The sequence below is a fragment of the Pieris brassicae genome, chromosome 7, assembly GCF_905147105.1.
Source record: "Pieris brassicae chromosome 7, ilPieBrab1.1, whole genome shotgun sequence".
Classification (NCBI taxonomy): Eukaryota; Metazoa; Arthropoda; class Insecta; order Lepidoptera; family Pieridae; genus Pieris; species Pieris brassicae.
In genome coordinates, this window is record NC_059671.1 from 12691818 (window position 1) to 12719660 (window position 27843).

General features: G+C 34.9%; 2 protein-coding genes across 5 annotated transcripts; both read left to right on the forward strand.

Annotated features, from left to right (window-relative positions):
• Window positions 1-210: 210 nt before the first annotated feature.
• On the forward strand, window positions 211-27843 carry LOC123711802 (transient-receptor-potential-like protein). 4 transcript variants are annotated; one of them, XM_045664603.1, is made up of 24 exons: window positions 211-221; window positions 3539-3606; window positions 4389-4513; window positions 4927-5164; window positions 5568-5710; window positions 6772-6952; window positions 7510-7698; window positions 8277-8511; window positions 9525-9677; window positions 10349-10604; window positions 11626-11759; window positions 12353-12476; window positions 16056-16251; window positions 16634-16795; window positions 17986-18205; window positions 18401-18599; window positions 19471-19586; window positions 20352-20486; window positions 20968-21047; window positions 22177-22270; window positions 22841-22938; window positions 23292-23393; window positions 24402-24527; window positions 24824-27843. In XM_045664603.1, exons 2-24 carry the CDS (start codon window positions 3580-3582, stop codon window positions 24953-24955), a joined length of 3465 nt encoding a protein of 1154 aa, XP_045520559.1. In that variant the 5' UTR covers window positions 211-221; window positions 3539-3579; the 3' UTR covers window positions 24956-27843. The 4 variants fall into 4 exon arrangements, with proteins under 4 accessions (XP_045520559.1, XP_045520562.1, XP_045520561.1 ...); XM_045664606.1 differs by having other exon boundaries at window positions 23305-23393; XM_045664605.1 differs by having other exon boundaries at window positions 20355-20486.
• LOC123711804 (tektin-1) lies at window positions 13113-14964 on the forward strand. The gene has a single exon (XM_045664607.1). It carries the CDS (start codon window positions 13531-13533, stop codon window positions 14815-14817), a length of 1287 nt encoding a protein of 428 aa, XP_045520563.1. The 5' UTR covers window positions 13113-13530; the 3' UTR covers window positions 14818-14964.

Below are 27843 nucleotides of genomic sequence, written 5' to 3' on the forward strand. Positions count from 1 at the left end.
ATACAATTCTATTTCCGGGACAATAATACTGATCTCTAATAGTTTAGTTAAGCGCCTTACATTGTGACTACAGACAAATACATTTTATTAGCGTAGGTCGTATCCTTATAGCACGTGAATGTTTTTACGAATCAAAGCTTGGCGGTAATAAGATTATGGTGTTTATAAAAGGCGTAGAGAAGGGCCAGACCAGCAGTAGTAGTGCGTCAGCCTCGGCGATCGTAAGTATTGTTTATTATAAAAGAAGGTTCTCAATTTTTGTCTTAATACCTTCATTTAATAATTTGCTGAACTTGTTTAACACTTTAGAGGCTACGAGTAACGGATTTTGTCTTACGAAGATAAAACTATGAACAAAAATTGAGATCTTTTCGATCTTTTCGCTTTGTGAAAACCATTTATGTATTAAAAATCGTAGTATTCGCTTGAATAGAATCGCTTAAAAGATTTCATTATTATAAAACTTCCTGAATATTCGAAACAGTCAAGGCGAAAAATAAAATTTGACACGACCGTTACCAATCACAATCAATCGAAAAGTTTAAAGGATTTTTAATTTTAGGAATAATAGCTAAATATAGGTCTGTTATTTGTATTAGTTGTTTATAAATAAAAATCAAGATACATAAAACAAAGATGGGTTCTCTGTAAAATTGAATTGTAAATTCTATTGCGCAAAGTGTTTTTACTTTTATAAAACATCCCGGGTTAAGATAAACCAGCCAGGGCGTCACTCAAACGCAAAATTCATTCAAATCGGTCCAGCCTTTTAAGTGGCGTTCTGTGACATACACACGCACAGTAGAATGACTATTATTTAGAAAGATAAACTATTGTGTTATAAATTTACTCATATAAATAGGTATACATTACGATAATTAAAAATAAAATTAATGTAAAGAACGTAATAATAGATTTAATAAAGAAACGTGTTTAAGAGATGAGTTGAGAGTATTTTGTACTTACGTGTTCTATATTTTTTGGCTATGTGAGGAATAAACGAGACGTCTTTTTAAATAAATTTGTGTTTATATAAAATGAAACAGTGCAATTACTGTGCTTTCCGATACGACATCATACGATATGTCGTTCGAGACTGTCAAGCGTAATAATAATAATAGTCCCTATCATTTTGTTCAACACCAGAATAATCACGAATATTTCAAAAATCAGTAATATTAAATACGCCAAGAATGACCCGAAAATTACAATATACCCCATGAAACTATGTTTACTTGGCTTAGGCCTCTGTGCAATAGTGTACCAGGATCATAAATCGCTCCTGAGCAAATGTGACATTTGCCAAACATAATATATTATAATTTAATTGCAAGAATATGGTAAGTAAATATTGTGGAGGTACTTTCTAAATTTGGCATATTCTGTCACACATATGCAAATTTGTCTTATATAAACGATAGAGTTTTACATATATCACAATATTAATAATCATATCATAATAGTTAATTATTATTAGATCAGATATTATTACTAGATCGTCACAATATTAAAATATATTATATTATCAGTTTCGTCTAACATTTTATATTCAAAGTACCCAAGAAATATTCGTTTGTTTTTCGACTGTGATAATCATAAAATTCTCAGTGTGTGGCAGGTTAACAAACAGGACTGTCAAATAATCTTCTACACGTGATTTGAATTTATTAATCAAAAATGCTTTTAATTCGAAAGAAATTTCACGCATTGGACCTTGTTGTTGGGAAAGAAATTTTGTGCTTATTACAAGTATTATCGATCGGAACCCCGTCACGGGTAAAGGCCAGCTTATTCCAACTGACTCTGTTCATGGCTTTCTTTCTACTGGAGATAAGTAGGATAAATAAGATACCAATATATAATGTATAAAATGTAATAAATCTAAGCTGTATTTTTGGTCACGATTGCAAAGAAAACGGGCTTTCATTATTATTATTACAAGTATTATAGTGGATCGTTGACCAAAGGTCTTGAACGTTTGAAAACCTGAGATCGGACGTTCAATTTACATCCGCGAACCAATGGAATTTTCCTTCTATATGCGCAATTAACACATCGCTTTCCTCCAGTAAAGAAAAATATAGTGAGTGCATGCATTAATAGGCTTATCTATTATGTTATTAAAAATGAGCACATAGATAGAGAAATCTTAAACCAAAACAGTAGTAGTAGTGTGAATTATTAAAAAAAAATACTTTTGTGAAAATTTTTCTTTCTCTTTTAAAGTTGGTGAAATGGACATTATGCACCCTTACCTGCTCGAACGCTAAACCAATTAGACGCACAGTAGTCTACTGTATATGACAATTACCAGTTTTGTACGGTTTCCAGTCATCCATGTCACGTGCTTGGCTAATCTTGTCTTGAAATTAGAGGACTTACTAATTAATGTAAGAATAGAATTATCTTAAGCTTTGACTTTGATGGCCTTTATGATAATTAAGTTATATCATCCGATCATTATCATAACATCTATTAATTCAAGTCGAGATATAATTGTACGGCCCCGTTTAGGTTAGAAGCGTAATGATAATTTTTCCATTTGTCTTTGTCTTGAGCAACTTGCATCTTAGTTTTCCAGTAGGTCCAGTTCATTTTATTGTTTCAAGTGTCCCTTTGTTATACCGCGCTGTAGGTATATGACGTGTATGTTATGACATTTAGGGTCTATTTCACAATGTTCTATATATGTTCCAAATAAGCTATGTATTACTTAATGGTAGGAAAACACTATTGTTGCGTTTCACGACTGTCTGAGAACGCTATTCGTCACATAAAGTCCTCATAGGGTATGGGTCCGATGAAACGGGAAGTTTCTTATTCGAAGCTTTTATCATCCAAATAATTTATGTGTTACAAAGCTATTTACTAATTTAACCATACATTGTGAAACAGACCCATAAAAGTTTATAATATAACAATATGTTATTGTATATTTGTTACCTACTTCATCCAGTGTTTACAATATTCTTAACCTACATATAATAAGAAACCTGTACCTCTTGCGATACATATTCGTTCAGCGAGGAAAGCTCCAGCTCTGGAGTCACTATCTATCTCAGTTTTAATGAGCCGGTCTTTCAACATCTATATTCCGTTTGCGCTCTATATATTATTTTAAATACTTATGAAACAAATGTTTGTACCAGACAAACATTTGTTTCTTTATTAGATGGAATTCAAGTGAATTTGTGTGCAACAAATGAATTAAAAAAATAACGGTTTTAAAATTCTTTCACTATTACAATGCTACCGTGTCCCTGAGTACCATATTATATTATTTAGGCTATATTCATAACAAATAAGTGTTCAGGACTAGAGATACTTTAAGTAAGAGATACGACCTCCAACTATTCAAAGTTGTATTCCTTTATCAAAGACTGGCAATGCACTGACTATAGATGGGTGTCCATGAGCTGCGATGCCCTTTAAGTGCGTCCCGTAGGCTCGTCTGCCTCCGTATTATATATTAAAAATTGTCTATGGGTGTGATGTTATGTGACCTAGATATAACATATGGCAACTTTTCTTCCCACAGCATTCGTTTGCGGGGACGTTTGCTGCTTCTTCCCTATCAAAATGGGGGATAAAAAGGATTTGGAAAATGTAAGTTTTTCTTTATCCGTATATAGTTCTAAAACTAGTAATTGAATGGTTGACGGATATTGTAGCTAAAGGTGAAAATTTTGATGTAAACAATCCTTGGATAGGAAAGTCTTGAAATAAAATGCAAATGAACAATGGAATGTTAAATGTTTACACATTTGTGAAAGAACAGAATAAATAATATTGCCCCGGAAATATTAAAATACTATGTTCTTGGAAAACCTCTTGTAGTTTTATATTCTAGAGTTAAATATTCTAGTTGTTCGAAATACATAATTTCAATTGAATAATTTTTGATGAGGGTGATCCCAAATATTTTTCCTCGGCCGATCGTCACATTTATTAGTTGAGTCATTGTTGAGATTTACTCGGGTTACTTTTATTTATATATACACATTTTTATACGATATATACTTTTTGTTAATTATAATTGATAATAGTTACGTCCACTAGTTAACATTTTATAGTGAGTGTTTAGTGCGGTTTTGAGAACTATCGTGAGGCAAGGTATTAGCATCAGTCTAACCTCTCTTTGTTCCCAAACTAATAGAATTTCTCCAAATCCTTACGGCTGATAATATTGTGTGCCTTTCTTCCTGGTAAGAAGATATTGTAACGAGGTATGTACTCAGGACTTATTATTCTAGTATAAGATTGTGTATCGACGGCCACCGAACCGTTATTTGTGGTACACTAATTATAAATTCCGTTCGGTTCGAACAACGGTAAAGATTTTCGACATTAAAATAAACAGAATAAATGTATGGTTGGTATAATTCCAGGGGGATGCCTTGGCGGAGAAGATTCGTAAACCAATTAAATTGCCAGCGCTGCCAAAGAGTCTTAACATAGATGAGAAGAAATATCTCATGGCTGTTGAGAGAGGTGACATCGCGAATGTTAGACGGTAAAATAAAAAAAAAATCTTTTATATTTATAGCACGTTAATAGATCTGTCAAGATACCCGTATAGTCTAGACAAACTAGAATGGTTGGAAAGAGCTGTTGGAGATGTCGGAGTCGTCGGTCTGACGAAATTAAGACAATTTTGGGTCTCAACATCCCTAATACCACAGAAGTTGAGGATAGAGTGGTGTGGAGGCAGCAAGTCGACGTATCAGTTAGGGCTTTTCAAGAGAGGCACAACCTTCTGTAATGAAAACTAAGAAGAACTGTTAAGCTAAGAACAACATAAATTTACAATTTCATTATTTTATAATTCAAAATCAGATCAATTAATTTAACCGATTATTAATTTGTGTTTTCGACGCTGTTAGCAACTTATTGTATTGTGTTATACAATTAAAATAAATCTTCCAGAATGATCCAAAGAGCACACCGCAAGAACCACATAGATTTAAACTGTGTGGATTCTCTCGGTCGTGGTGCTTTGACTCTCGCTATTGATGGAGACAACCTGGAGATGGTGGAACTCCTGGTGGTGATGGGGGTACAGACCAAGGATGCCTTGCTCCAAGCAATTAATACAGAGTTTGTTGAAGCTGTTGAATTGTTATTGGAACATGAGGAACTGATACACAAGCATCCAGCACCATATGTAAGTAAACAGTTTGCTTCGAGCACCACAATGTAGAATGTGTAAGTATTCATTTCGTCATTCAAGAAGAAAGCGTACAGATGGTACTAGAGAAAGGACAAGTTAAGCTTAACAGACGAGCATGCATGGTGAATATCATAAGCGAGAGCGGTCTGTCTGAATGTATGTCGTAGCTCTGCCTACCCCGGGAAAAAGCCGTGATAAAATGAATTAATATTTTTTATTTGTACTGATCTTTCTACATACACAAGTTTATAATCTGCTTATCTCAGCTTGGAAGATAATTTAGAGTAACGTACCTGTTACAACTTTTTGATCTACCTTTGAGTTGTTTTAAGCTCACTACAGTGGCTGATCACGCAATGGAGTGGCTGATCATTGATAACATACCTATATTTTTCAGAGCTGGCAAACAGTGGATCCAACAACAGCGCTCTTCACACGTGACCTCACTCCACTTGTTCTAGCGGCACATAAGAACAACTACGAAATAATCAAAATCCTTCTCGACAGAGGTGCAACGTTACCAGATCCTCATGATATACGGTAAGTGCTTATAGCCCTTAAATGTTAAAAAGAAACCATGTTTTTATTATTAAATGACCTTTGGACAAAACCATTCAAATAGTAAATTAGTGTAAGTGCACGTTTGTCTTAAGTATAGGTAATTAGTGGTATGTGGATAGGACATAATAGACAAGAACAGAAATACCCTTTAATAAAGACTGTTAGAAGTGTTATGGAACACTTTCTAGTGTTAAGTATTATTTTTAGAACATTAGGTTAGTTTCAAATGACTTTTTAGTTCTTAAGGCTAAATTTTCATGTTAAGTTGTCTTCGTGTATTTATAAAAAAACATTCAGCAATACCAATTCATGCTCCAAAACTCTTTTGAATTGAAAAATTCACACAAAACGTATAAAAATCCTAACACTTAATGATTCATCAAAAAATAATACCGGATGTATTACTGTGGCCGCCCACTTTTTGTCGATTAATCTTCTATTTAAGAAGAGAAAGATCACGTCTTTATTCTTTCTTTAATTAATCATGATCAAGAAAGCATAATTGAATACATTCGAAATGTCATTATTTAGTTTTATAAAAATTTATAGCCACTTTTAAGAAACACATGCATCTTACAATCAGGTTTGATCTATTAAGATAGCTTTGGTAGGGTGGCAACCCAATAAGAACAAAACAAAAGAACATTAGTATCACTTCGACATCTGTCGTTCTACTGCTGAGCGTTTCTTAGCGGCACACCACCCATATGTGGAACCAGCCTACTGAAGTATTTCCGAACCAATTCGATCTAGGCTTCTTCAAGGAAAGTGCGTACCAACACTTAAAAGGCCGGAAACGCACTGCGAACCTTCTGGCAATGTTAATACCCATGGGTATCAATCTTAACATCAGGCCAGCCTTCTGTCAGTATTCTTCTGTTACATACAAAAACTTTGTTCCGTTACTTTAACTGATATTATTTTAGACAAAATACTGATAGATTAATTTGGTTGTGTTGATGCATCTTTATCACTCGCTTTTATTCTTCTTCTCTTCAGAAGTATTTCTCATGCTATATTAAGCAACTTACGGGTTTCAGATGCGGCTGCGATGAATGTATATTAGATTCAACTGAAGATCCATTACGACACTCTCTTGCCCGACTCAACGCGTACAAAGCTATGGCATCTCCATCTCTTATAGCTTTATCTTCTACCGACCCAGTTTTGACTGCTTTCGAACTGTCTTGGGAACTACGGAACCTGGCGTATGCTGAACAGGTACATTACAAATTAGAGTTTTCATAAAGGATTAATTTAAAAAACTGTAAAAACCTGAACTGAACCTATAAAAAACAGTGGCGCTACAACGTATCTGTGTCATGATCATGTCAATTTAATAGGCAAGTAGGCCTCAGCCTCCTCTGCCTGACACACGTAGACTTTGTGGGTCTAAGGTAAGCTGGTTTTCTCACGTTGTTTTCCTTCACCGTTCGAGCAAATGTTAAAGCTGCACAGAGAAAGAAAGTTCATTGCTGCACAGTCGGGGATCGAACCTCCGACCTCAGGAATGAGAGTCGCACGCTGTAGTCACTTGGCCAACACAGCTCTAAACATTTGATTAATTTGATTTTAAAATTAAAAGACAAAACTTTTTTTGTTGGCCTTATTGCTACATACCACATATTCTTTAATTTACGTAATTAACATTTGCTCATACTATAAAGGTTTAACAGATGGATTAGGCTCAGAAGAATGGTCATTTATTCGTCCAAAAAAAGATAATTTGTAATGAAAAGGGCTATAATGCCAATTGATTATTATAATTACTATTTTAGGAATGTAAAGCAGAGTACCTTGAACTACGTTGTCAAGTGCAAAGGTTCGCTGTAGATCTCCTGAATCAGTCTCGAAGCTCTCAGGAGTTGGCCATTATCCTGAATCATGATCCCGAGGAGCCATTTGAAGAAGGAGACCATATGAAGTTGGCTAGATTAGAATTGGCTGTTGATTTTAAACAAAAGAATGTAAGTTTTAGTCTACGTCACAAAAGAATGTTAGTTTCAGTCTACGTTACAAAAGCATGTTACTTTTAGTCTAGTTTTGTAATTTAAACTTTAATGAAAAGAAAAGAAAGACTTTATTATACACAGCATACAGGATATTTAGGTAAAGTATAGTGCAATGGCCCCCACACTAGGATTCCCTGTGTTGTGGGCAGTGAGAGATGAAATGTTAGTTGTTTTGTTTTAAGAAAGTGGTTGAAGATGAAAGGTCTTTGGAAGGAGAAAAAGCGTTGGGCGAAGAAAGTGCGTTTTTTGTGTTGCGTTTTGTTTGATGTGGTGCGGCAGGTGTTTGTTTCCAAAAACGTCTGCATATTGCCATTAAGTACAATTATCTAACAGTAATAAAAAGCTTTGTTTCTTTGAACAATTTTGAAGTTGAGTAGCGTAAAGGTTTCCTAAAGGTTATCTTAAGAATGGAACGATGGGTGCGTTCAATTTTCATCATTGAAGACAAGCCGCTCCATCCCCTACCGGTATGCAGTAAGATAATATTGACTGGCATAATGCAGTATATTGAAATCAAATGTATACTTTTTCAGTTCGTAGCCCATCCAAAAATCCAACAACTTCTAGCGTCTCTATGGTACGCGGGAGTTCCAGGATTCCGACGAAAGTCAAACATAGAGAAAGTTTTTATCATTATGCGAGTTGCATTACTATTCCCGTACTACTGTCTACTGTATATGGTAGCACCGAATTGCGAAACTGGGAAGCTGATGAGGAAGCCATTCATGAAGTTTTTGATACATGCATCGAGTTATTTGTTCTTTTTACGTGAGTATTTTTTGTAATATCATTTTGCAGTAGCTAAAACTATTTTTATATTCGCTTTATCTTTTTGTTTGTGCTTCTGAAACAGGAACGCTAAAAATGGGGATAGGAAATGGGGAGTACTTTGTATGTTTTAACGGTTATGCAAAGTTGTTTTTATAAAAACGTCATATGCAATAAGATTGCAAGTTAAGATATATGCATTATATAACATGGAGCAAACGTACTGGCATATGTTAAGTGATTCCCCGCACCCACTGATACTCATATTTCCAGAAGGCTCGCAAGTACGTTGCCGGCCTTTTAAGAAATCCTATTTACCCTAAGTCACATTGGTTAGAAAATACTTCAGTGGGCCGCTGGTTCCATATAGTGGAAATGGGCGGCAAAAATTGTATAATACGGGTAATTCATATTCTGGCTGACGTCCGATGATGAAATTCAGCTGCATGAATTAATCCGAAGAACTCCTCTGAACACTCTTCATGGTAAATGTAGCGCAGTGGGGTCGCTACATCACGCCTTTCAAACTGGTCGCCGACGATTTGATTTCGATTGTCATAATAAATTACATAAAACGAAATACCTTAGACGCTACTAAAATTCTATCAAAATAAGGTTTCGTCGTTAGTTGACGTAGTCTTTGTTCAATATCAATGCCAGCTAAATGTTAACTAATAATTGTTATATTATATATAAATAATTTTACGATTATGATATTATTGTATTGTCTAAGTGCGCCTTTAACACTCGCAGAAAACATGCTTTATATCCAACTTTTTTATCAGTGAAACTTTTTGTGTTATTTTTTTTTTGTTGTATACTTTTAGAGATGTATCTCTTTTCTTTCCTAGTTGAATAAATAAATAATTAACAAGGTCATGGCATGTGTCCACAGAAGGCGCATCACCTACATGCCTAGAAAACAAATGATCACCAAACAGATACAGATATCTGAGCCCCATACCTAAAAGTTTGTATCGCCATAGTGTATTTAAAATCATATTTTATTACAGTAATCTTGATATTGGTATCACAAAGAGCAGAAGTGCAAGTCGTTCAACTATTCGGGCCTGAGTGGATGGTCAAGAAGGTAGAAGAAGAACTGAAGAGACAGAGGGGGAACGGCCCCACTGTTCTGGAAATACTTGTTCTTATATACGTGATTGGTAAATATTATTTTATATATTTTAATTAGACATGCATGGCCGGTAGAGAACGTATCCGTATAGTATATGTGATTGTCAAATATCCGAAACGGAACGTAAATTAACTAAAATTATTATTTGATAAACGTGTCTTGGTCCTGTGTATGATTTCTTAATGGTGGTATTTGGTGGTGGTTAACCTTTAGGTACCGTATGATAAAATAGAAGATGAGTCTCTCAGATGTGTTTAAAAGGTAGTTAATGACGCGTGAATATATTCTTATAATACATTTTACCGACATTTCCACATAGCAAACAGAGAAAATATAGTGAACGATTTTTTATCAAAGTCTGGGAAATAAATTGGTGGGTTCGGTGGAGATTTTCAGCAAGAGAGACCTTCGTTTTAGAAACCTTTGTTAGTTATTTGTTATGATTATTATTTTCTTCGTAATTATGTAATTACATAGTGTGCCCGTCGATGTCGTTTCCCATCGATTGTGAGGAAGTTGCATGGCAGATCGATGTCTGGCGCATTCTTAAATTCTCATGTAATTTTCACGCCTATATATCCTTTCTATAACGTACTTCCATAAGTAGCGATTGTCCTTACGTTAACATGTGAGAAATATAATATAAGATTGTTCATTAGAAAACCCCCGATAGAAATAAAGTGAATTTTCACTCCTCAGGTTTCATTTGGGAAGAAACACAAGAGATGTACACGGAAGGCTTTCGCGCTTATCTCCGCAACATGTGGAACTTTATCGACTTCACCCGAAACTCGTTATATGTGATCGTTGCGTTGCTACGTTTTGTGGCTTATTTTCAGCAATTTGCTGAGATACAACGCGATCCCAACACAAGATTTATACCAAGAGAGCAATGGGATGATTTCGACCCGCAATTGATTGCTGAAGGTTTATTTGCTGCTGCTAATGTGTTTAGGTAAGGCGTTTGCCTGTGTATTTAAGTTACAGTACGCTAAGAACCATTTAGACTACGACGCTTCCAATACAAATTACGACATTCACGTTTTTTTTGTTATTGGATAGGGGGTTAACGACTCTAAGGGACGCCCAATAGGGGAAGTCATAGCACGGGCGGCGGTATCACTTAACATTTTAGTGCGATACTGGCCTTTTAGGGAGGAGTATACTCTTTGTTTAAACAATTGTAGGTCGTACCTCCCAGGGAAGACCACCGGGAGTGGATTCCACAGTTCGCTAGTTTGCAAAAGAAAGTGTCTTGTGAAGCGGAGTGTGGAAGACTTCCAGCTGTCAAGGTGATGCTGATGAAATTTTGCAACAACACTCTCCATATTACACATTATAGAATACGCGTAGAGACGCAAAGATTCTGCGTAGAGAGAGACAGAATCAAGCCATTCAGTAATACGTTGTTCTTATGTATTTCCAAGTATGCGGTATCAACGTAAGGGATATCGTTTATACATGAAAAGTTGTAACATGGAAAGGAAAATGGTCCAGCAGTGCATGGCTACGTTCGGAGGCGACATCGACCGCCATTACTATTCGTGTCAGACAAAAACAATGTATTTAAATAATTAACGAACTGCAATGATTAATAGACCTTTTTAATTGGCCATTGAGTGAACTGACAGGTTTGCTGCATGTCATTTTAATCAAGAACGATTTGAGTTGTTGTTTTCTATGTGTATGTATTGTTTCGTATGTGATGTTAATTGTTGACGCATGGGAGTAATCTGTAATTCTATCCTATCTTGTTGTTAGTAAATAAAAACTTGAGTGAATTTATCAAGATTCTTTGGTGTCACCTAATTTTAAAACTGTTGTTATGTGTTTGTTTGAAAGCAACAGACAAATCAACTCAATTTTAAATTTATTGGGAAATTACATACAGATTCGCTATTGAAACTACCAGTAATTTGTACGAGTCGTTTATGTTTCAATATTACGAATTATTATTGTGATATTTTTTGTTTCAGTGCGTTGAAACTGGTGCATCTGTTTTCAATAAACCCTCACCTGGGTCCACTTCAGATCTCGCTTGGGAGAATGGTCATCGATATCGTCAAGTTCTTCTTTATATATAGCCTTGTGCTTTTTGCTTTTGCTTGCGGTAAGTTTTCTACGAAATAGTATTACATTTTTGAAAGTGAACACGCTCTGGTATAGTGCTATTGATGTAATAAGCAATCATTGGTTCTACCAAACAATTATTGTTTGGATGTATAATACAAGGTTTAATAGATCATTAGTCTTTATCAGAGATATTAATATATTTTTTTTCTGTATAGACAAATGTTTTTATTTATATTGAAATTTGTATATGTACATAAAATCTATATTTTAAATTATACATATAAGCGTATAATATGTTGCGAAGAAAACATTAAATACCCGACAAACTCCGTTCTGCCTAACAGTCTAATAATATGTCAACAGATGGCACCACAAGCTGTTTGCATTCGTAAAATAAATTTATTGTAATTTGATAACTTATCCCATATTTTATAATATATTCTACTATTCGGAGCGGAGAAGAATCCACCAAAAAAGATATGACTAACATTCATTCAGCCGATATTAAGTTATAAGTGGTGTAACTAACGACTTTGTTTTATATACCTAAGTTAAAAAAAAAATTCTTTTGCGCATCTGTCGTTTTGGCTAACTTATTTGCTGTGAAAATTATTCATTATAAATAAACAGGTCTGAATCAATTACTTTGGTATTTCGCCGATTTGGAAAAGCAAAAATGTTACGCTTTACCCGGCGGTCTCCCGGATTGGGAACATGCGGGGGACTCTTGTACTAAATGGAGAAGTTTTGGAAAGTGAGTTCAGGGTTATGTGTGGCTAGAAACGCTAGAGATGTTTTGAAAGTAATCATAATATGCTATTTGATATAGGATGTCAATTACTATTGTATTAAGAAAACACTTTTTGAACGGATTGAAGCTATGTATTATAAACTTATAATTATTTACATAATTTTAAATTTAATTTTTTTTCTTCCGACGTTCGCACGTGAAGTATCGCAGCCGTATTAATTGTACATTACTACACATTTGTCTTTTGTTAACATAGCTTTTACACATTGAAAGAAAACACTTTTTTACCGGATTAAAGCTTAAAGATAAAGTTAAAAAAGTGTTTTCTTTCAATGTCAATTATTTTGCAATGTATATATACCCACAAGTATTTATATAATTGAATACAACAGACGTTGTTTTGTCACAATATATGAAAACTACGAATAATGTTCATAAAATCTTTTACAAAGTTTACCTACCCGTGTCTTTAATTAGCGCCTTTAGATCCAGTATAGAGTATGTATCTGTTAAAGACATTGTTCTTGAATCGAGTTAAAGTCAATTGAGTTAAAATGCTATGAATTGACTGCTATGTGAATGTTATGTAAATGTTGAAGAGAGTGCTTGCGTCAGGCTATACTCTCGGGGCGTAACTCCGACAATGCAGGAAATCGCCACGCTTATAAAACTAATAGAGCCTGAGTGTGCAAAATGTACATGTACCTTGGCTCGTACAGTGATTATGGAGCAATGGATGAATGCATCTCTCTTCAAGGGACAGCTAAACATTCGTGTAAAGTTTGTTTTCATACTTCTCTCCTAATTGAATAAATGCTTTTTTTGTTCATTCATATCTACCACCTTGTAATAAAATGTTGGTTTATAACGGTATTTTAACAGTTCTTAACTATATGATTAATCCATAAAAACTTATTTCTTGAACGTCAAGCTTAATATTAGTGACGTGACCCAGTTACCATGACAACTATTAGTTATGTCAATTTCTACTATAAGTATTACGTTTCGGCTGATGTAGTTTTATTTAAAGTTTGAAAATAGTTCAAAATCTTCAATCATGGGTGAAGAACAATTCGGTGTGCGTCATGTTATTGGTGCACCCATATCAACTACGAGGCTTTCTGAGCAGGCCATAGTATGTATGCCTCCACGATCTGCCAAGTTCACCTTAGCAGAATGGAAGCTGTCCAACGATATGCGAAGCCGAAATACTGAAGACCAGCAGCAGCTAGCAGACCGAATTTTAAAAGAAAGTGAAAGGATTCGAGACGAAACTGGTGAACGCGCATCCATCATGAAAGCAACGTCTGATAGACGTATAGAAGAACGGCTAGGTGATATAGAATTCAATAAAAAGGAACTACAGCTGCAGAGAAAAGAAATATGCCTCGAATTAGAAGCACTCGGTGTTTATAAGACTCGTCTGCAAGACTGCCTTGCATCACTTCAATCAAATGCTCTGACAATTTGCCGTAAGTGTTTAATGTTGCGTGATGGCCGCATTGGAATCGATTTGGTCGTTGATGAGGTTGAGCGTGCCCTTCAACAGGAAATAACAACCATTCTAGGCGGTCAAAGTCTTTTGAAACGTGCTTTGGAACAATTGAACGAACAGATGAGGCGCCTTCGTGCTACCAGATATCTTTTAGACAGAGATCTGCAATACAAGCAAGCAGCCATTGATCTGGACAAAGGTTCTTTATCTTTAAAACCAACTGATCTATGCTTGTCTGTCTACGAAGGCTACGCTAACTTGGACCCAGCAAATATTTCAGCTGATGAGTATAACGCATATTCAGCTAAGAACGTGCAACAAGCGGCAAGAGAAGTAACCAGTGCTCGTCCTATACGTGTGTTTATTGATGTATTACTAAAACAAGTGATAGATGATCTTTGGTGTTCATTTAATAAATGCAATCATGAGTTTAATGAGCGCATTGGAGATACTAAGAGGGCAAAGGCGAAACTGGAAGACATGCATAGAGAAACAACGCAAAAAATAGCTGATATGATGAATAATATTCTTCAACTGCAGAAAGCATTGTGTGACAAGGAAGGGAATACAGCTTTGGCTCATACAAGACTTGGGAGACGAGCGCAGCGTATAGGAGCTGAACTAGTCCGTGATCCGCCAGGACAATCCTTGTACTACGAGTGTGAGATTTTACGGCACAGCACTGAACAGCTCCAACAAATGCTGCATGAAGCCAACGCGTCCTTGCGCTATTTATTACAAACTCAAATACAATTGGAAGAAGATATAAATGTAAAGATGAATACTTTAAAAATCGATGAAGTTGATTGTATGACTCTACGTACAACTATGGATTATCATGCTTATTAATTTAATTAATTTGACACGCTGAAATAAAGTAGAGTGTGTTTAACTTAGGGACAGTTTATATTCAAAGTTTTTAATTATTTACACGCTTTAGATAAAATTGCTTACAATTTGTGTGGAATAAAACGATTTTACTCGTAATTCTGTATTCTTATCAAGAAAAAGGGATGTTTGAATGCTAGGAATTTAATATATTTCTGAATTCTTGGGATATGATATTTGACGAGAGATTACAAGTTACCCTTAGAACAATAAGCAATTGTTTTATAGTCAAATGGTAAAACATACATTTTATATCGACATGAAACTATCCCGAAAATATTATAAATTTATTTCTTTCTTTTAGATATGATTTTACAAAGTATTTTGTGGTACACACGGACCACCACATTAGGGGTTATATTACAGATGGTTTGTTATGGAGAATATAAGAAAAAAAACTAAATACACATGATTATTAAATTTATCTTCAATACCACACTTTGCCGGCTTAACACTAATCAATAATAAAACCTTTTTCGGAGCGATTCTTTACAACAGCTTGCCTTCTGATATTTGGGAAATAGTAGCGGTAAACACGTTTCGAATACGCTGGCGAAGTTTTTTTGAATTTGAATGCAATAACAGCGTACGACGGCGGCATCATATTTTACTTTTGATATAAAAAAAATTCTCATGAAAGTGACATGTATGTTTTTAGTTTGAATAATAATCTTTACACAACATTATTATTGACATACATTTGACAAGTATATATATATATATACTTGTTAAATGTATGAGGGTTAATGTATGCAACTAGTTGCGGGAGAAAACCTCACCCAACCTTTTTCATCCCATTTTATTTTGTGCCATCGTGATCAATTTTTTTCCAGCTACCCTCGATCCCGTTGGCCCATCACTCTATTCGTGTGCCCTTGTTCCTTTTTCCTTATGGACCAGCCTATTCGGTTACTGTCTTATACCATCTGCCAACGGGATGTATAGTGAAAAATCTTCTTTAAACTTAAAATGAGGAGGCAGGTCACATAGAATTAAGTGCTAAACGCCATTCATGGACACCTACCGTGTTTTATATGTTTTGTATTGTGTGTGCCTTTTTTACTTTCATATCGGTAGTCACACTTAGCGCTCTGATTATTTTATGAATATCACTTGTGTGCTATTACCAAAATCTGTCATCTTCATGCATCAATTACTCTTATATTACTTCTATGAGTAATCTATTAATATCTTCTCAGTGTATTTGAAGCGTCGCAGTCACTTTTCTGGGCGTCTTTCGGCATGGTTGGTCTGGACAGCTTCGAACTGGCCGGTATTAAAAGTTACACCAGATTCTGGGGTCTGCTGATGTTTGGGTCCTACTCCGTGATCAATGTGATCGTTCTACTGAATCTACTCATCGCTATGATGTCCAATTCATACGCTCATATTGTTGTAAGTATATAAATAAGGTTAAACACAAATATCGAATACACGATACGGTTACAAGATCATGTAAGCCAGTTAAGTTAGCCTATAAATGGATCGAAATGAACATGAAGCATTTATAGAAATCTGAGCCCCAGACCTAAAAAGATTCTGGCGGTGGTTTATTTTTTATTTTATTAAGGACTAATATATGTTGTTAATGTTAGTCTTAAATTTGATGCTACGTGTAATAGTGCCAACTTTTTTTCGTACTTGTTAATAAATATAGATTACCGTTTCTGTGACTAAGTCGTAACGTAAAAACCCAGAGGTTTTTACCAACTACAATTTTTAAAGGATATTTTTATAATTCAGATTATTAAATAGCCACAATTACCAAATATTATAGGAACATTCAGACGTGGAGTGGAAGTACGCTAGGACAAGGTTGTGGATGTCATATTTTGAAGACAGTCCCACATTACCACCGCCCTTTAACATACTGCCAACACCAAAGCGAGTTATGAAGATCTTCAGTCTGATGGAGAAGAACAAGAATGTTAAAGTTAAGGTAAGCTGATCGTAAATGGCGTCAAAGCGTCAAAGAAGCCACAATTCTAATTAAAAAGGATATTTTGTTCGAAAGGATATTTAAAGATAAGGATACCTTATTATTTTCATTATTTTGTCTCATATCTAAAACACATAAATTCCGCTGAAGGGTCTAGGGATCTAAACTTGGAGTCTGAGGGCTGGTCTTATACACAAATTTGTGTGTAATAAAAAATTGCAATCCCAGAGGCATCATGCATGACTCACATCACCCGTCACTGGTTAGAGTAAATATGCAGTGATACTGATGTTAAGTGTTGCAGTAAATCTATTCCAAAGTATCTTTTAAGGGTTTTGAGAGATTGGAATCAGTCGAAATGTCGAAAAAGTTTTTTTTTACTTGACACTGGCATAAAGTTAAATATTAAAAGTGCATAACTATTGCCGTAAAAAAGTCGCAAGTTGTTTAGTAAATTTTATACTAAGTTTAGTAATTTATTATATAACTATGCCAAAAACAAAACCGCTTCATTTAAACCTTAAAGTTAACCCCAAACTAAAAACCCAGTGTGTCGTCGTTAAATTAAGTTTCACTTCCAAAAGATAAATTGCTATAATTTATGATCACTTTATCGTAAAATCTTAATTTTCCATGAGTAAATAATTGTTAATTTCGTGAATATGTTGAAAGTAAGTAAGAAAGTAAATCAGAAAGCTATAATAAAACTATTTTTAATTTTTTTTTAAGTAGGTACAAAGTATATGCAACTATAAATCCAAGCATACACAACTGGGTTTATTCTTCTATCCTGCTGCCCTGCTAGTGTTATCTCTCCACTTTGTTCGGTCTTTAGCTTCCCTTGAGAGTCAGGACTTGGTTACATCAGCGCGTAAGAGATCTACCCCCGGCCTTTTGCCTTCCATCTTGGCGAAGAAATAATGGCCAAGTAACACAAGCTACAAGACGTAACTAAGAAGCTACACGATTTTTGGCGATATTTTGTTAATTAAATTACCACACCATTTTAAATAACAACAATGCATTTGTGACCTGCAAAATGCATTTACTACGTGACTAATGACGTTTATGGCAAAACCCCGATTTCTATGTAATTCAATTGAGATGGCGTCATAGTTGCGTATTACATAGTACAACGACTGAATGTAATGGTAAACTCAAACACATTAACCATAGAAATATATTTCCAGGTGGAAAAAGAGAAAGAGGATGATGTGCGGTACACAGCAGTTATGCGTGCGTTAGTATGGCGTTACGTAACCGCTATGCACCGGAAGCTGGATGAGGACCCTGTCACGGAAGATGATATTAATGAGCTGAAGGGAGACGTATCTGCATTGAGATACGAACTCCTGGAAGTGCTGGGAAGGAATGGAATGGATGTTTCTTTCACTAATCGAAAGGAAAAAGGTGAGACCGTTGTTAAATGATTTTTACACAAATCTACTACGGGTCCCAGTCTAACTTGGCGCCAGACGTGCCTGACATTGTTATATGTAGGTAACATTCAGCAATGACAATCTTGCTTTTTGGAAAATCTTCCCTTATATTATTATAACCCTTTAAAAAAATATATATAATCAAAATAACCGACTCTTTTCCTAGCCGTTCTTGGCAAGCGCATGAAAGTGTGGGAACGAAGGCTGATGAAGGACTTCCAAGTGGCTCCCGTCTCCGTTATGGATGACGAGGGGAAGCCAGCGAATGAAGATGCCCTCGCCAGGTTCCGCAGAATCGCTAGAATGGTCGCCGCTGCCAACAGTAATGATAAATGGAAGCAAACGCTTGCTGCTACTGGAGTGTCGTAAGTTTCTTCTTTAATTTAGTGTGAGAAGGAAAGATATGGAGTGCCTGGAAGAAAATACGATGTGGCAATGATTCAGCGCTAAGATATTGCCATCATTATTGTCCTTTATAAAAGTATCTCTCAAACTATCAAGACATACATTCTTCTACATATTTTGGCATGTCTCTGAGGTTCCAAAAACTAATACAAACACAACGCACGATTATAACAACTCTCAGGGACACTCTCAAATACACACAGCCATCCATTCACATAATCATACATTTACGAAGTCTTATACGATTTATGTTTGATGTAACGGTAAGACACTTTTTTCTTAAATAATTTTTAAACATGCACCGTGTTCCACTCCGTAGAGTTAGCGTTTGATCTATTTTGTGACAACCATATTTTTGTCATTAAAAAGGTTGTATTTATTACACTAGGCCAAGCTACTAAGCTTCGATGGTGGTAGGTTCGAACCCCGGCTGTGCACCAATGGATTTTATTACTATGTGCGCATTTAACATTAGCTCGAACGGTGAAGGGATATATCGTGAGGAAATCGGCTTGCCTTAGACCGAAAAAGTCGACGGCGTGCTTCAGGCACAGAAGGTTGGTCACCTACTTGTCTATTCGATTAACAAATGATCATGAAACAGATACAGAAATCTGAGGCCCAGACCTAAAAAAGTTGTAGCGCCATTGATTTATTTTATTTTTATTTATTATAATAATGCAGGAAGTATTCAAATAAAAAGAGCAGTAAAGTAGATGTATACAACTTATAAGAAAAATACAGTTTTCCATTGGGTTGGAATCACACTTGAAAAACTCGCAAGTCTAAATGAAGGTAACATATGAGTTATTAAAAAAATTATTTTAACAGTCTCTACAGCTCTCAAATCGGCCGATGCCGAACCCGTGAGTCGTTCAGAAGTCAGCAGAAACTGCAGCAAGCCATTGAACATGCTAAACGTCTTGTTATGCGTTCACCGCTACCAGGTAATTGTGGTTATATTATTTTATACAAATGAATCTCATTATTGATGCTGTATGTTCAAAACTGGCCTGTGAACCAATGGACTTTTTCTTTCTATGTGCGCATCAAAAACTCGTCCAACATCGTAAGGAAACGCGTATGCCTTAGACTCAGTCAATGGCGTTTGTCAGCCACAGAAGGCTGTACCGATTAGCCTTTAGCAGAAATCTGTGGCTAGGATCAAGGCTAGTTATATGTTGTGCACTAATTAATATAACGTCCCTGGTAAGCATAATCATAGATTGGCGCCGGATTTGGAAGCTAACAACATTTAAAGGTTTTTAAACAGTTTTCAATTTCGAATCTTGACTGTTGTTTATTAGGTACGTTAGGTATTTTGTTGTATTACTGTTTACATGCAGAATATTCCCATTCTTGTGTTATTGATAAATAATAGATTGAGGCTGTATCGAAACTTGGTCCAGTATCTGAATGAACTATATATGTTTTTTATTTGCCACGCACCACCACTAGGTGAAACCACCTTCCCACTATTAGCAATTCGACTTAGGGTCCGTACCAATATAAGTAAGGAGCGTACCAATTCTTGAAAGGCCGTCAACGCTCTTGCGATCCTTCTGGCAATGTAAGTGTCCATGGGCGGCAGTATCACTTACATCATTTCGTCATTACTATATATATTATGATGTTAAAGCTCTTTATTTCTACATAGAAATAATACTCATATATTAAGACGAATTCTTGAATTTATTTGGAAATATTTTTAGAAGGATCCCGGTCCACATCTCCGATTCAATTGCCAGTGTCTCCCGGTCACACACTGACGGAGCTGATTAAGGATATTTCTCAGGATGTTGGTGCTGTTGTTGATATGAGGACTCCAGTGCCTAATAGGGTTAACGGTAAATTTATCTAATTCTATTGAGTAACGCATGAAACTTAATTAGGAATCTGGGCACCAGAGCTGGTGCTTTCCTCGCTGAACGAATGAGTATCGAAATACAGCGAGGAAATGCTGCCTGCGTTAAAGGAACACAGGGATCAAACTTTTTAAATTTGTTTCAATTTTGTTTTTATTTTTTTTTATGTAGGTAATGTTACACTAATATTATGATAGTATTCTCTAAAATTCTTAAATCTTTCAAATTAAAATGTTTTTCACAATCCTACATTGATGATTCCTCATGATAATAGGCTATAATCATATCAAGAATACTAAAAAAATCAAGTACAGCTTTAGGAGAATAAAAGTAAAAGAAAACACTAAATAATATATATCTACATTTTTCTATAAGGTATTTACGAAAAGTCAAAATCATATTTCTTGTTGAACCAGAAAACTAGTTGTTTGCAGTATGTTTACCATTTGACTGTTCGTTGCAGACAACCTCCTAAGTGTCCCGGGGTCAATGCAATCTCGAAGCCCTGCGCCTACAAACCGAGAAAGCAGCACAGGTCGTAAGGTAAGCTGTAATGATGACGTCATCAACCCTTAGACATCTGTGTGTTATTTATTACTAAAGGTCGTGTTGGTGTGGCAATTCTTCTCTCATTTCGCCATGTCGGCAAGTCTCAGCGCCTGTAATGCTTGTAAGGACCTTAAATCGGTCGGTCCAGCGTGTAGGGGATTGGCCTCGTGCCTTCCACTATACCATCACCTCAAGCTTCTCTAAGTTATCGTGACCTCTGCATCTAATTTCAAAGATGCCCAGGATCCTTTAATCCGTCCTTTGCCGCCCGTGCCAATGTATTTTTAATGTATATAACATTGAAAAATAAACTAGGAAGATATAAAAAAATAGTCATACTTAAAGTTGTCTATTGAAAATAAGATAGCGGCTCGAAAAATGATTAAATTGATGTATGAAATACTGTTTTCTTACTGTATGAAATAAAATTACCTGACTATTAGGGCGCCTTTAAATTTGTCGAAACGTGCCGCACGGCTGCAGCGCTACAGCCGCACTGCTGTCGCTAAGTTTAAGAATCGTAGAGTAGTACATATTTTCTCGATGGACTCTGACGAAGAAACACTGTTCTTAATACTAATAAATAATAATAATAATTCGTTGCAAGAATATGGTACAAAAAGGTGGTACAATATTAAGTTCGCACATTCTGCCACACACAATGGCGCGAAATTTGTCTTTAAAGAGTTTTACATTTTACATTATTAGTCATATGAATTGGTCAATTCTTATATGAGTGTTGAATTGACAGAAAGAGAATTGTCATTATAGAAAATATAAAATAATTGTGTTAAAAATATACTTTTTTTGGTTTTGTTTGTGAAATTATATTATGCCTTTTTTTTCAATTCTTTTACTGTACTCGAACCTCGAGTCCCATATCGCTGGATGACCATCCCATCATCCATCATCATCATCATCACTCAACCTCATCGATAAATTCTTCAACCTGATTTTCGTTTTCCTACTAGTCGATTGATGAACTAATGCGTGGCCGCAGCGCGGGTGTAGTGCTTCAACGCGCGTTTTTTATTTACATAGATTTAGCCCTTAAGCTATTTTCCATGAAACTAGAACTTTCAAAGGTTGCAAAACAAAGTTATCATTTTTCTTTTTTGATTAGCCACGATCACGAAGCTCTTCACCAAATCGACCTCGGAGCTCGAGTCCAAACCCTGGACCCTGCCAAACCCTTGCTGTTGGAGATGTACGATCAGGTTCGTTCACATTATATATACTAAACTTAAGTGTTCTTCAATCAATCTTAAAAAAAACAATCACATTCGTTTCCATTCCATTCGCCGTCAAGAAGTTATTAAGATATGTAGAGATGCAAGCATACATTTATCGTCGACCGTTTGGTGTTATGTCGCTGAAATATAAGATACTTTTAATTATGGATTTTTGAACGTTATATTATTTTTTAAAGGGCATTGTGGCTGTGGCTTCAGAGTGTGACACTCATCCCGGAGGTCGTAGGTTCGATGCCCGGCTTAGCACCAATGGACTTTCTTTGTATGCGCATTTAGCATTTGCGCCGACGGTGAAACAGATACAAAAATTTTATGGCCCAGACCTACATCTGTAGGCGCCATTAATTTATTAATTAAGTTTATAAAGATTTTTGAAGTCACAATGTACAAATAATTGTCAACTTTTTTTCATATTGTCGAATAGCCTCTTAAGTAGTTTATGAAAGTTGTGACCCATGGCGAAAATGGTCATAAGCAAGGTAAACGATAGCGGATACACGTATAGGGGTTTTGATATGTAATATTTTTTTACAGTGGACCCAAGTCCATTAAAATCAAAACGCGTGACTGACCCCACTACGGTCCCAAAGGTGGTCAAAAGGAAACCGCCATCACCACCCAATGATCAGCAAGTGAGTATAAATAATCTCTCTACAAAGTTTCATCTAAATCAATTCAACGCTTATAAGGCATCGAAAACAAATTAACACACACTTTTACGAATACTAAGTTATAAATAATTTTGTTAAGAAATATACTTAGTCTTTTGAATTGATGTTCGAGTAAAATTGTATTCTAAAGAACTATTCACTAAAAAAAGTTCTACCTTAAGTTTAAATGTTAAATATTATAGTTACCAAAATTGCAATTACACCTAAATCGATCATAAATGTTAAGCAACACTTGTGGAAGGCACACATAGATGGGTATCCTCATATTACAAACCACAACACAACACAAAAACGAAACCAATTTGACAATTCAGGTAACGGATGCAGATGGGTGCGGAGACGCCGTGGCAAGACCAGTTGCTGGAGAGCTTAGACCGAAGGGCACCCTGCCTCCTCCACCGTGTCAAAAAGCTAAGGTATGTGTGGAATTCCACTAATTTCGTTGACAATCAGTAATTCTTAATATGAATATATATATTTTTATTATTGTGACTATCACTGTTGCATTAGTTTTCTCATAATAACTATATAAAAAAAATAAAAAAATCAGTGGCGCTACAACCTTTTTAGGTCTGGGCCTCAGATTTTTGTACCTGTTTCATGATCATTTGTTCATTTAATAGGCAAGAAGACGATCAGCCTTCTGTGCGTCACACACGTCATCGACTTTTTGGGTCTAAGGCAAGCCGGTTGCCTCACGATGCCGTTTGCCGGATTCCTTCACCGTTCGAGCGAATGCCAAATGCGCACTTAGAAAGAAAGTCCATTGGTGCACTTCTTGCGCTCACCCTATCTAATTTAACTTTTTTTTTCTCAAGGTGGTTGCCTGGAATTGATCGCTTGAAAGCGATAAGACCGCCAGTTGCCCTCCTTTTTATTTAATTATTAATGTTTAATTTTACTAAATTTGTGTATACTTGCAATGAATTGTTAATAAATAAATATATAAAATAGTTTAGGAAGTACAAATCTAGTCTAAATATACCTAGTCTATACATACACTATTTTATCCGTTCATATATATATCAAAAAGTGTATGTTTTAAAACGCATAAATAGCGCTAAAGCTTACACGTCCACAGATTATCAAAACAATAATAGACTAGAAATTTCGTGGAAAAATAGCAATAAAAACTCTTTGGTTATACAAATTTATTAGAAGAAATTTCGACCTATACCCTAATGAACCATTATACCACTATTTCTTTTGTCTTCTTACAAATCTTACGTATTGAATGTTTGAAGTACGTCATGATACATTATAGTCAAAGCTGTTTAGACTTATTATATTTGTGCACGCCATCCGCACCTATTGTCCAGGTCACACATTTGTTTATTTACTTTGTTTATTTTTTTGTGGTAGACCGGTGTTAGTTACTATAAATGAAGGAATAAATAAAAACCTTATTTATTTATTATTATTAGATCCAAGCCCCAACAATGGAGATCACACCATGTACTCCTATATGCCAACGTGCGTCAACAGCTGGTATTGAACCAGCGCCAAAGGCAGAGTCTCAGGTGCCAGCAGTGCCAGTTCCTCCACCCATGGTAAGAAGTAAAGAAGAATAACTTTTTATAATAACACTCTTAAGATTCTTGCTTGCTTCTTGTTAAACATGTGCTTTGGCAAATACATGCGGCAAGTTTCTGTGTCATCCTTTAGGCATATAGTTACTCTTAAAGGAAGCGACATAAGAATTCTGTGTGTGTAATGTGTGTATTATTTTGATAGGAGTTATGAGTGCTCGAAATATAGCTGTTCTTAGTTTGTATAAACAGGCACAAGTACAGATGTCCCTTATAAACCCAAATGTTAATGGGCTAATATTATAAATATTTTTTAGCCGGATTCACCGGTCAATTCTTCAGTGACGGATAGTACGGAGTATCTGATACCATCGCCGGAACCTCTACAGCAAAGATCTTTGGACGAGAACATGAGGAGTATTAAGAAAACATCGAAAACTTGGCTCTAATTTATATTGAAATTATTGTTTTGCTAGTAAGCTTAACATCCGTAGGAAAACATTATTAGAATATATTTTTAGAAATCCACGAATAATTTAAAGTATTATATTTTCTACTTTTGTATTATGTATATATTTGTGCCTTATCAAAACCGTCCAAACAGTATATTTAAAATTCTACTCGCTTATATTTATAATCCATTGTTACATTTAGATTCACTACTCCTCCCTATATTTGTATGAAATTTCAAAATTTATGTTATTGTATCTCCAGTTCCCAAAGAGATTGATTAACGTGTCTCATGTATTAAGCGTGCGTCATATGTAAACCCTGCCACGTTATTAAACAATTATACCATTCTTGCACGTGTGAAATGGTGTTAACCAAGGCTTAAAGTTGCTCCCTTTTTTATTGCTTCAATATGCAAAAATATCTAAATCACTTTTGTACGATGTCAAACAATTTGTTATAATATTCTAATTAAAGCATATCATGTGTAAGTCGGCTGATGTGCATTATAGTTTTCTTGCTTCTTTATGTACACAACCTATTACATTTTGATTAGTATTTACGCGAGTACTACACTTTAGCTATATACTTGTTATAGTATAGGAGTAGTTATATAATGGACATGAATAAAAATTCATAATAATAATTTATTTACAAGAATATGGTTTATACATGTTATGGTGGTACAATCTAAAGTACGCATTCTGCCATAATAGGGTGCAAATTTGTCTTAAAAAATTATACATAGAAGTATGTAACATTACGATTTTTATAGTAAATTCTTATATTATTTAAGGTTATAAAATATCATATTATTAACTATAATGTTTCATGAAAATAGTCATTAATAGTAATTTGAAATTAAATTAATTGGATTTTTCATTTATAAGAATATTTATTTCGCATCTGTGTAATACATTTTACGTAAGTGTAATGATAGTAGTTTGATATTGGCGTTTATTTACGAAGTATTAATGAACATTGCGTTATTATTATTTGTAATTTTAAGTTAATATTGTTAAGTTTGTCAATGCCTACAATGGTCAATTATTGCCATATTTTTGCTTAAATTAAGACGTATGATAAATATTTACATAGTTACATTCGGTCTACTAAATCAAATGTTTCAGTGAAATATTTGAACGTGTAAAAGATTTAAATATTTTTATAACAAGAGTTGTTAAACTAAGTTCCGTAACTGTAAACAATGTTATGGTTTCTGACAGTTGTAAGACTGTAAGTTAAATTGCTAATAACCTTTCCTAATTATCTAGAAGCCTACGGCTGTTTTTAATTTCTTGTTCGTCAAGCTTTTTGTTGTATAAACTTAACCCTCTTTAAAACCATCCCTATCTATAAATTAGATTGTTGGTTATGTAACTAATTATATAACAAAATATTAATATTATTATAGAATAGCGAATGTATACTTTAAAAGCAATGATTTTTTTATCGTTTAGTTTTTACAACATAATTTTTTGATTGAATAACGTTTCAGGTAACCTACGTATTGCCTACTGTTAGTTTATTTATACTATAGCAGTGTTGCCCTAGTGGCTTGAGCATGTGCCTCCCAACCCATAGGGCGTTCGAACCCCGGCTTCACGAATGGACTTTCTATGTGCGCATTTAATACTCGCTCGTATGGGGAAGGAGAACATCGTGAGAAAACCGGCAGGGTGACTAAACGCCGATGGCGTGTTTCAGGTACACGCTGATCACCTACTTGTCTATTACAAAAAAAGATCACAAACCAGATACAGAAATCGACGTCAAAACCTCAAGAGTTGCAGCACCACTGGCTTTCTTTACTATCTGTTTCTCAAAACTGAATAAAAAAATCTTAAACATATTTATTAACGTAAGTATGTGGTGGTGTAAGTATCGTAGAAGCGTGAACTGAACAAAGTATGAACAGTTTTTAAAAGCCTACAAACAATGTTTTAAAAAGGTTCTATTTAGTTTTTAGTATTTAAGGCAATGTCATGTTATTCCACGTGTTAAATACATTAAAATTATAAGATATGGAGTGTGTAGTTTCAGCATCGAATTCGTGACAAATAAATGTCTGATAGACCGCCCTAAGTGTGATTTGATTCCATGTTATTCGTTGCCGTTGTTTGTTCTTAAAATAGGTCGAACATATTGTAATATTATTCAGTACGAATTGATTACACATTCCTTTGACACAAGCATTGATTGTATCAAGATTGTGACAATGTATTAATTTTTGGTAAAGAAAATTTCGTTTTGTTCGTAACATTATTTAAAAATCAATTAATTTTATTGTACTGTTATCATTACGGAATAATAACGAAGGGTGATGGCGTCGCAAATATATAAAGTGTCCTTCCTACGTGACATATTCCCACATCATAAATTCATTATCATTATTATTACTAGTAAGTCGTTAATCGTTAATAACTTCCGTTTCCTCAAGTTCACATTCCGTTTCCTCTTTCTATCCTTCATTGTGATGAAAATACACATTATTGCTATACTTGATACCGAAATGCTTTTTATAAATGACTATTAAATGATTTTCAGTTGCAGTTCTTAGATACCGTTATGATAATTTAGATTTATTTATTTATAAGAAACTCGGTAGTGAGAAGTCAGTACCCAATTATTGAGATTGAAAACAAAGTTATGTGTTATTGTTACAAGATTGTTAACGAGTAAAGTTATACAGATTTTAATCTTATACACTAGCTAAAAATGTTGTTTAGCATCATTTATTCACATATAATATGTATAACAGATGACTAAATAACATTTTATTGTAATAGCATCTGTGATTTTGTATAATGTAATAGTACATTATTTGAAATATTTTGTGTTTATCTAATTGTTAGTTGCCAGCCATATCTGTGAATCAGCAATAAAA